General features: G+C 45.5%; 1 protein-coding gene across 1 annotated transcript; it reads right to left on the reverse strand.

Annotated features, from left to right (window-relative positions):
* Positions 1–240: 240 nt before the first annotated feature.
* LOC139400587 (transient receptor potential cation channel subfamily M member 7-like) lies at positions 241–8,509 on the reverse strand (the record flags this gene model as incomplete). Its single annotated transcript, XM_071145356.1, has 11 exons — positions 241–600; positions 943–1,071; positions 3,115–3,258; positions 4,289–4,444; positions 4,777–5,005; positions 5,363–5,640; positions 6,388–6,522; positions 6,699–6,839; positions 6,962–7,015; positions 7,225–7,359; positions 8,409–8,509. Coding segments are annotated over 11 exons (1,862 nt in total), but the record flags the coding sequence as incomplete, so codon positions are not given.
* Between the last annotated feature and the right edge of the window lie 3,218 nt (positions 8,510–11,727).

Consider the following 11,727-nt stretch of genomic DNA (forward strand, 5'->3'; position numbering starts at 1 on the left):
CATAAAAAATCCTAAAATGTGTTTTTCTGGATTTTTTTCTTCTCATTTTGTCTGTCATAGTTGAAGTGTACCGGTACTCCCTGTATATAGCCTCGCTGTTGTTATTTTACTGCTGCCCTTTATTTGTTACTTGAATTTCCTTTTTTTCTACTTATCCATTTTTACTTAACACATTTTTCTTCTTAACTTCTTAAAGCATTGTTGATTAAGGGCTCGTAAGTAAGCATTTTACTGTAAGGTCTACCTACACCTGTTGTATTCGGCGCATGTGACAAATACAATTTGATTTGACACAGTTGAAGAACGAATTTGGATTAGTAAAGCATTAGGGGAAAAAAGAACACTCACCATTTTACCGATCATCATCACATACGGTCCTGCTTGCTGGTTGACTGCCAGAATATCTAGGAGTCTCACGTACCAGAAGATGATATTCAAGCAATACACAGTCCGGCCTGGGACAAGCACATCCTCTCCTCCGATCCTCAATCCAAAGCCCACAAAGAAGGTGACAATAGCCAGGAAGTCTGAGAGGTTAAAATAGTCACTGAACCAGACTTTAACCTTCTGGCTAATCTTCCCAGCTTCAGACATAAACATCTACAAAGAAAGATACAGAACAGACAATAGGACATGAGTGCATCCAGTGAACTGAGAGCTCAAATCAACAATGGAAACATATTCTATCAACGTGAATGTGGACTCAGTACTTCTCTGTTTAAACTGTCACCTAGAAGAATGAGCTTGTTTAAAGCAAATTGAACTAAACTAAATGGTATTGAATCCTCTGAGAGACAAAGATAGCTGGGTAAGTGTCTTGTCCTTCTCATACAGTCATAGGGTCCAATCCAAATGGCAAAAGCAGTGCACTATATAGCAAATACGGTGCCAATTGGAACATAACCCTATTGATGTAGAGAGCAGGGAGCAGCATTAGCGTACCTCTCGTATCTTCTCAATGGCGGAGGTAAATATGTAGAGGATGACCACCCACTCTTGAGGAGACGGAAACTCGGGCATCCGGACCAGAACGACAAATGAGTAAAGCATCAGAAAACCCAGGTACGCCAGCTATCCAGGGGAAAACGCACACACACACACACACCTTTACACAGGCTATTATACAGACCCACAACACACACACCTTTACATACCATACACAGGCTATTATAATGACCCACAACACACACCGTTACATACCATACACAGGCTATTATACAGACCCACAACACACACCGTTACATACCATACACAGGCTATTATACAGACCCACAACACACACCGTTACATACCATACACAGGCTATTATACAGACCCACAACACACACACCTTTACATACCATACACAGGCTATTATACAGACCCACAAACGTACATCAGCTAGCCAGGAGACACACACCACACACATACACCTTAAATTAGGGTTATCAAGATACCAGTACCACGATACTAGGAAGTAAGGAAGGAAAGGAAAAATGAAGCAGACTTAATTACTTGAGGAAAACAGTCCTAATGTTGGAAAAGAACTGCCTTATGTTGTCACTGAGTCACATTTGTTTATTTAGCAATCAATAGCACGCACGGTTGTACAACAGCACCACAGAGTGAAGTCTGCTTTGTGCTTGTTTTGGTATTGTAGTATTGTGATACTGGTATTGTAGTATTGTGATACCAGTATCGATACTGGTAACACACACACACACACTAATACAGAAAGAACCAGGTAAGCGTAAAGCTGATTGAAAATGCTTCTTTATTGTTACTAAACCCTTGTCCAAGACAATGCCCAGGGCCCATATTTAAAAAGTGTCCCCCCCCGTCCATATAATCTTATTTATTTAAAATCTATATCAACCCTTCTCAAACCTTTTCTCAGAGACCCCCAGATATTCCATGTATTTGAACTATTCCAGAACTAGCACACCCGAATCAACTAGTTAACTTATCATCAAGCCCTCGACCAGGTAAAACCGGTGTGCTAGTTTAGGGCCGTTAGAGGAGAGGTTTGAAAAAGTCTGATCTGTAGGGGTCATTATGACCTAAAAGGCTAAACTGATCCTATATCAGCAGTCCTACTTTGTTCCTGCTTTGTGACATACCCCCAGGTCTTTTTAGAGGTGAACGCTGTGAGCCTGACTAGCGAAGCATGAAGTGAAGGAAACTACAGCATTCAACAACACCTCTCAGCCATTATACAGACCCCCCCCCCCCTAGACATCAGTCATTCTAACTATGGCCCGGGGGTTAGGTAGGGTGTGTGTGGCTGTTGGAGGGCCGTGACTAAACTGAGACTGATCAGTGTGGGGATCAGTGCTGACTGGGGCAGGCAGGGTTATTATGTGGAAGCAGAGATCATGATGTGACAGACATGCAGTGAGAGATGGATCATTGTGTGGCAGGCAGCATATTTATGTTGATGTTGATTGTGGGGTAGATGAGCATCGATCTGGGTACAGCAGATATAGTTATGTTAAGGACTGTTCTACTGATGCTATCAGGACATGCAAATGAAGCCAGGGCACCTGGAACACCACCTGAGGGTACGTGTGTGTGTGTAGTATGCAGGGTGTGGGAAGTAGAGCTCTGGAAAAGTACACACACGCCCCAGCCTCCCCCTGTCCTCTCAACATGAACACGTTTCATGCCAGCCCTCCCTGGTCTCAGAGTACACACACTGGGCAAGTGGTGCTCAGTTTTAGACCGTTACATTGTTTCTAAAAGGGAAATCTCCACCCACCCGGGACACAAAGCGATTCAAAATGAACACACACACACACACACACACACACACACACACACACACACACACACACACACACACACACACACACACACACACACACACACACACACACACACACACACACACACACACACACACACACACACACACACACACACACACACACACACACACACACACACACAGGGCAGGATACAGGAAATATCCCAGGAGGAGAAAGGAAACATCCCTTCCATTTAAGCTGCTTGGCGGCTCCACAGGGAAAACCTTGGTAGTCAGAACTCTGCTGTACCATTAAACATAGTAGGGCCCAGAGTGTCTGCTAGTCAGCTCACATGGAGGGGGTAGAGCCAGGGGCTAGGGATTCATACCGTGTTGAACCAGAATTTGACGATGGGGGCGTGGTAGAAGGCGTAGAACTTCCTGGTTAGAGGAAGTCTTCGGGAGCGGACCTGTGTCTCCGCCTCATCCTTCACCTCCACGTTGTCATCCGCCTTCGCCTCCTGGAACACATCCTGGAGAAGAATCATGTTTAATAACGCCTCTTTAATAGACTGTATAGACATGTATATGCCATATATATACATGCAGACTGAAAACAGACCACAGCACCAGAAATTAAGAAACCATGAATGAAGAGAGCATTGCAGTCCAACCCTCTCTCTCTCTCTCATATAGCTACCCCTCATAGCTAAATCCCAGGACCCTCATAGCTAAACCCCGGGATCATCATAGCTTCCCCTCATAGCTAAATCCCAGGACCCTCATAGCTTCCCCTCACAGCTAAATCCCAGGACCCTCATAGCTACCCCTGATAGCTAAATCCCAGGACCCTCATAGCTTCCCCTCATAGCTAAATCCCAGGACCCTCATAGCTTCCCCTCATCGCTAAACCCCGGGATCAGCATAGCTTCCCTTCATAACTAAACCCCGGGATCAGCATAGCTTCTCCTCATAGCTAAATCCCAGGACCCTCATAGCTAACTTTCATAGCTAAACCCCAGGACCATCATAGCTTCCCCTCATAGCTAAATCCCAGGACCCTCATAGCTTCCCCTCATAGCTAAACCCCGGGATCATCATAGCTTCTCCTCATAGCTAAATCTCAGGACCCTCATAGCTACCCCTCATAGCTAAACCCCGGGACCAGCATAGCTTCCCCTCATAGCTAAACCCCGGGATCAGCATAGCTTCCCCTCATAGCTAAACCCCGGGATCATCATAGCTTCCCCTCATAGCTAAACCCCGGGATCATCAGCTTCCCCTCATAGCTAAACCCCGGGATCATCATAGCTTCTCCTCATAGCTAAACCCCAGGATCATCATAGCTTCTCCTCATAGCTAAACCCCGGGATCATCATAGCTTCCCCTCATAGCTAAACCCCGGGATCATCATAGCTTCCCCTCATAGCTAAACCCCAGGACCCTCATAGCTAAATCCCAGGATCATCAGAATACCAGTAGCACCAGTGTACTTGCCAGAACAGACACAGTAAGATAAGAAAAGAAAACAGATGAGATGAACTCTGTCATATTGATTCTGACCATCTGTATGTTGTCGGTGGTGTTATGGAAGTTGTGTTCGCTGTCCTCCATGGTCATCTGATGGGCGTCCTGACTCTGAGGGATGTGGGACATCTCTGCCTTTGTCTTGTACTCCAACAGGAGGATTGCAGGAGGCACCAGGATACTGAGGATCACCTAGAGATATATACATTATTATATTTAGTTTTTAAATGTATTTATTGTATATGTTTATTTATGTTTACTCAGGAGGGACCAGGATACTGAGGATCACCTAGAGATATATACATTATTATATTTAGTTTTTAAATGTATTTATTGTATATGTTTATTTATGTTTACTCAGGAGGGACCAGGATACTGAGAATCACCTGGAAAAACATAACACATCTATAATAACCAACCAAGCACAGAGCCATGTGGAGCCATGTGGAGCCATGTGGAACACTATTGAGTGTGTATATGTGTGTATATATATATATATACACTGCATTGCTGGGCAGTGTCACCTTGTACCAGGAGTTCTTCCTCATGTTGAGTCGTCCCATCCACATGTCTGACAGCAGCAGCTGGGTACAGGTGTGAGCCACGAAGGGTCGTAACCGCGACGACACGGCCAGCTTCAGACAGGTGCTGTTACTCCAGTTCTTCAGTTCGTAGGTCAGCAGTTTCATCGCCATGGTTTCATCCTGTCTGAATGACTGCTCCAGGAGGTCCACTGCTAGGGTGCCAAATTCACTATGAAATAATAATCATCATCAACCTTACATTACTCCAGACATCATCCCTCTGAACATGACACACACATACCACGGTATCAAACTCACTGAAAACACCATCATTAACATCCTCATCAGTCACCACAACACAGCTCCTCATGGTCACTTCACTCACAAAAATAGTCTGATACATCACATACTAATACTCAGTAATACTCATACTTCAAGTAGCCTTGAGTATTAGTGACTACTAGTAGTAATGCATCATACTTGGAGTACTTAAAGTATTAGTATGTAATCTGTCACATATTATAGTAGTCTTGAGTATTAGTGAGGATTGAAGTGTCCTAGTTATTTGGTGTGTAATGTGTCATACTTGGAGTAGTCCTTGAGTTCCTGGGAGGTGTCGTCGACCACGTCACTCTTCTTGGCCTCATAGCCCATGGAGCGACAGAGTTTACAGGCCACCAGGGCCTTGGCCATGCTTTCCTCCCCATGCTGCCAGAAGAACAGAGACATCTTCTGCCTATTCATCAGGACGGCCCACATCAGCAGCTCATTGAACGGGTACGGGAACCTGCGTGTCTCTGGGTCATCGATGTCAACTATCTCCTCCTTGGCTTTTTTCTTGGACTGGTCTGTCGCCGACTCCAACTAAGAGGGAGAGGGGTGGGCGTCAAGAGGGCGATTTGAATAATCTGATGGCTCAGTTCTGTGGGTGTGTATGTGTGTGTGTGTGTGTGTGTGTGTGTGTGTGTGTGTGTGCGCACACACCTTGGGTTTGTAGTGATTTGATTGATTTATTTCATTCATGCTCGCAGTCAACAAGAGTAATGCAGAATGCACAGTTACATTCAGACAATACTTCAAAAACAAGATACTACATTAAATAAAAAAGGTTCCATCTTACAAGAAATTACAGTTTAAAGAGTCACATTTTGTTATTAAAAAGTCTGATGGCAGATGTCAATGGTAGAATTTTTCAGCCCATTTTTCCTTGCATTGATGCTGGACAGTTGGTTCTGGTTGTGGAGGACTCTGCCAGTACTCTCCCCTTCTCTGTGGTAGGAGATCCTGTAGACGGTGGTCAGGTTGGTGCATGTCAGTGATCAATCTTACTGCTGCTTGCTCTCTCCATGGCTGTAGTGGTGGAAGGGTCAGTGGGATGTCTCTGTTTTTGTTATTATCTTGCTTGTCCTTTTCTGTACCTTATCCAGTGCAGCTTGCTGCATCTTGGTGCAGCCTACCAGCAACACACTGTCATACTCCAGGCATGGTCAAATTACATTGGTATAGATTTCCACAAGGTCATCAGTGGACAGGCTGTTTCTTGCCATCACACAAGTCACAGTGTGTTCTCAAATATGACTCTCCATGTTGTGCGTGTGTGTGTGTGTGTACCTTGGGTTTGTATGGCTGTGCAGTCTTGATGAAGTGGTTGTGCCTGGTCTTCTCCTTCTTGTCGGCCTGGATACTGAACGACTCTTGGCTCTTCCTCAGGTGGGACCCAGGCCCTGCAGAGTGGCGACCTGACCTCTGGAGAGAGACAGAGAAAAAGATAGAGAACAGTTTACTTTCACCATTACTCTAAATGAATCAATCAGTGAAAGATCAAAACAATGTGTGAACAATGAGTTTAACCCTTGACCCTGAAGCAAACTTACGTTTTAACCTTTTATCTTCAACCCTTAACACTAACCGTTAACCCTTACCCTGCTGTTGCCATGGAGATTGTTGTAGATGATCCTGAAGCGTTTCCTGGTGTAGTTGCACCTGTAAGTCCCGCCCATCAGGTACTCTATCACCAGGCCAATGTCAATTAAGGTCATCTTGTAGTTAGGGGGGAGATTACCCTGGAAACAATTACGAGTCATAGTGAGTCATACTAATCAACAACACCATCATCATCAATTACTATTGTTCAAATTAATTCAAACTTTGACAATCAATGGTTGACAAGAAGTCAAAGATGTACCTGTTTGACATCCCTTACGAGGTTGAAGAGCGTGGGATTGGTAGGGGACTGTTTCTGGAACAGAAGAGACACAGATAAAACACGATGCCCAGCAGGACCATGGATAAACAGACCGTTTAGAAATGATTTTGACAGAATACGAATCAAACGTTAGAATTGAGAGGTTGCACGTGTGAGGAGAACAGTAAATGGTACCAGCATAGAGCCCTGTGGAGCATCATTACATGTATGTGTGTGAAATTGGTGAGCTGTGTGTGTGTTACCGTGTTGTATAGCTCCTCCAGCCGTGTGATGGTAAGGAACCTGTGCATGCTAACTCCATTCTCAATCAGGAGCTTCACAAACTCCACACGGTCCATCACTAAGGCATCCAGCATGGCCTGCTCCAACGAACCCACCTGCGCACACACACACACACACACACCTCAACATGGATCCAACATTGACTGCACTAACAATGAATAAATACACCAGACCAGTTCAAATTAGTCAAAATAAACAGTCTACTGGCAGCCTTCCTGTAGCCTGTCCCTTGGGTCATATAGGACCACTGACTCTGGAGTGGCTAGCTTAGGAGATATTTGGGGTTTAAATGACATTTATTCCATTTAGGCTGATACTGATGAAAAGCACGTTCATAATAGATGCAGTCTTGACAGACAGCCAGCCACACAGACAGACAGAGAGCCAGCCACACAGACAGACAGAGAGAGAGCCAGCCACACAGACAGACAGAGAGAGAGCCAGCCACACAGACAGACAGAGAGAGCCAGCCACACAGACAGACAGAGAGAGCCAGCCACACAGACAGACAGAGAGAGCCAGCCACACAGACAGACAGAGAGAGCCAGCCACACAGACAGACAGACAGAGCCAGCCACACAGACAGACAGAGAGCCAGCCACACAGACAGACAGACAGAGAGCCAGCCACACAGACAGACAGACAGAGAGCCAGCCACACAGACAGACAGAGAGCCAGCCACACAGACAGACAGAGAGCCAGCCACACAGACAGACAGAAAGCCAGCCACACAGACAGACAGAAAGCCAGCCACACAGACAGACAGCGAGCCAGCCACACAGACAGACAGCGAGCCAGCCACACAGACAGACAGAGAGCCAGCCACACAGACAGACAGAGAGCCAGCCACACACAGACAGAAAGCCAGCCACACACAGACAGAAAGCCAGCCACACAGACAGACAGAAAGCCAGCCACACAGACAGACAGAAAGCCAGCCACACAGACAGACAGAAAGCCAGCCACAGACAGACAGAAAGCCAGCCACACAGACAGACAGAAAGCCAGCCACACAGACAGACAGAAAGCCAGCCACACAGACAGACAGAAAGCCAGCCACACAGACAGCCAGCCACATAAACAGAGAGAGCCAGCCAGCCAGAGAAAGAGCCGAAGAGAGCCAGCCAGCCACAGATAGACGTACCAGTAGCTGCTGTCCGTAGACAAACACATGGTTCTTGGCGATGTCCACCCGGTCCCAGGCCAGAGTCAGAACCAGCTGGTCAAACGCAGACTCATTGGTGCCTGGAGGAGCAGCACACAAATCACATGTTATTGGTCACATGCGTTAAATACAACAGGTGTAGACTTTACAGGAAAATGCTCACCTACGAGCCCGTTCCCAACAATGCAGAGATAGAAAGACAAATATTTGCTAAATAAAAAGGAAATAGTAACAAACACATTAACGAGGCTGTATATGAGGAGTACCAGTACTGAGTCAATGTGCAGGGGTACCAGGTAGTAACGAGGCTATATACGAGGAGTACCAGTACTGAGTCAATGTGCAGGGGTACCAGGTAGTAACGAGGCTGTATACGAGGAGTACCAGTACTGAGTCAATGTGCAGGGGTACCAGGTAGTAACGAGGCTGTATACGAGGAGTACCAGTACTGAGTCAATGTGCAGGGGTACCAGGTAGTAACGAGGCTGTATACGAGGAGTACCAGTACTGAGTCAATGTGCAGGGGTACCAGGTAGTAACGAGGCTGTATACGAGGAGTACCAGTACTGAGTCAATGTGCAGGGGTACCAGGTAGTAAAGAGGCTATATACGAGGAGTACCAGTACTGAGTCAATGTGCAGGGGTACCAGGTAGTAACGAGGCTATATAGGAGGAGTACCAGTACTGAGTCAATGTGCAGGGGTACCAGGTAGTAACGAGGCTGTATACGAGGAGTACCAGTACTGAGTCAATGTGCAGGGGTACCAGGTAGTAACGAGGCTGTATACGAGGAGTACCAGTACTGAGTCAATGTGCAGGGGTACCAGGTAGTAACGAGGCTGTATACGAGGAGTACCAGTACTGAGTCAATGTGCAGGGGTACCAGGTAGTAACGAGGCTGTATACGAGGAGTACCAGTACTGAGTCAATGTGCAGGGGTACCAGGTAGTAACGAGGCTATATACGAGGAGTACCAGTACTGAGTCAATGTGCAGGGGTACCAGGTAGTAACGAGGCTGTATAGGAGGAGTACCAGTACTGAGTCAATGTGCAGGGGTACCAGGTAGTAACGAGGCTATATACGAGGAGTACCAGTACTGAGTCAATGTGCAGGGGTACCAGGTAGTAACGAGGCTGTATACGAGGAGTACCAGTACTGAGTCAATGTGCAGGGGTACCAGGTAGTAACGAGGCTGTATACGAGGAGTACCAGTACTGAGTCAATGTGCAGGGGTACCAGGTAGTAATGAGGCTATATACGAGGAGTACCAGTACTGAGTCAATGTGCAGGGGTACCAGGTAGTAACGAGGCTATATACGAGGAGTACCAGTACTGAGTCAATGTGCAGGGGTACCAGGTAGTAACGATGCTATATACGAGGAGTACCAGTACTGAGTCAATGTGCAGGGGTACCAGGTAGTAACGAGGCTATATACGAGGAGTACCAGTACTGAGTCAATGTGCAGGGGTACCAGGTAGTAACGAGGCTGTATAGGAGGAGTACCAGTACTGAGTCAATGTGCAGGGGTACCAGGTAGTAACGATGCTATATACGAGGAGTACCAGTACTGAGTCAATGTGCAGGGGTACCAGGTAGTAACGAGGCTATATACGAGGAGTACCAGTACTGAGTCAATGTGCAGGGGTACCAGGTAGTTTGTAGTATGTACATGTGGATAGGGTTAGAAGTGACTAGGTATCAGGATATATAATAAACAGAGTAGCAGCAGCGTAAGCACACACACAACACACACACACACACACACACCACACACAACACACACAAACTAATTGCTAGGCAAAGCCACATTAATTGTGTGTTTCCTGTTGACTTAGCAGCAGGATTTAGAGAACAGGGCTGGGGAAGGACAATACAGAAACAACCATACAGAATAATACAGATGAATTACCATACTAAATCACCACTACTGTTTTACACAGAACCATATCCTAACATGGGATCCAATGTACACTCTAATCTACAGGATTTCCTTTTGGTAAAGTTTAAAGTTCAAGTTGTATTTTCAGGATGTAAATCCTGATGTGGGAGACGGGACATTTCCATATTTACAAACATGTCTCTGTAACCTTACGGTTCATCTGATATGTTTATGGAGGACATCTTAAAGTAACTGTCCAAAGAAAATCTCACATTTAACAGCTCATAATCTGTTAACTCAAACACAAATCATGTTGTTGACTTATACTCTTCCTATACTCATGTGACCAAAGCATAAAATACAGGGAAAAACACAAGCTCTTCAAAAACCCCACCTCAAAGTTGTATTTCAAACATGCTTGGTATTTCCTCATAGAGGACACGTCTCATATTTCCTCATAGAGGACACGTCTCATATTTCCTCATAGAGGAGACTTCTCACATTTCCTCATAGAGGAGACTTCTCACATTTCCTCATAGTGGACACGTCTCATATTTCCTCATAGAGGAGACTTCTCACATTTCCTCATAGTGGACACGTCTCATATTTCCTCATAGAGGACACGTCTCATATTTCCTCATAGAGGAGACTTCTCACATTTCCTCATAGTGGACACGTCTCATATTTCCTCAGAGGACACGTCTCATATTTCCTCATAGAGGAGACTTCTCACATTTCCTCATAGTGGACACGTCTCATATTTCCTCATAGAGGACACGTCTCATATTTCCTCAGAGGAGACTTCTCACATTTCCTCATAGTGGACACGTCTCATATTTCCTCATAGAGGACACGTCTCATATTTCCTCATAGAGGACACGTCTCATATTTCCTCATAGAGGACACGTCTCATATTTCCTCATAGAGGAGACTTCTCACATTTCCTCATAGAGGACACGTCTCATATTTCCTCATAGAGGACACGTCTCATATTTCCTCATAGTGGACACGTCTCATATTTCCTCATAGAGGAGACTTCTCACATTTCCTCATAGAGGACACGTCTCATATTTCCTCATAGAGGACACGTCTCATATTTCCTCATAGAGGACACGTCTCATATTTCCTCATAGAGGAGACTTCTCACATTTCCTCATAGTGGACACGTCTCATATTTCCTCATAGAGGAGACTTCTCACATTTCCTCATAGTGGACACGTCTCATATTTCCTCATAGTGGACACGTCTCATATTTCCTCATAGAGGAGACGTCTCATATTTCCTCATAGAGGAGACGTCTCATATTTCCTCATAGAGGAGACTTCTCACATTTCCTCATAGTGGACACGTCTCATATTTCCTCATAGTGGACACGTCTCATATTTCCTCATAGAGGACACGTCTCATATTTCCTCAT

The sequence above is a fragment of the Oncorhynchus clarkii genome, unplaced genomic scaffold, assembly GCF_045791955.1.
Source record: "Oncorhynchus clarkii lewisi isolate Uvic-CL-2024 unplaced genomic scaffold, UVic_Ocla_1.0 unplaced_contig_907_pilon_pilon, whole genome shotgun sequence".
In the NCBI taxonomy this organism is placed as follows: domain Eukaryota; kingdom Metazoa; phylum Chordata; class Actinopteri; order Salmoniformes; family Salmonidae; genus Oncorhynchus; species Oncorhynchus clarkii.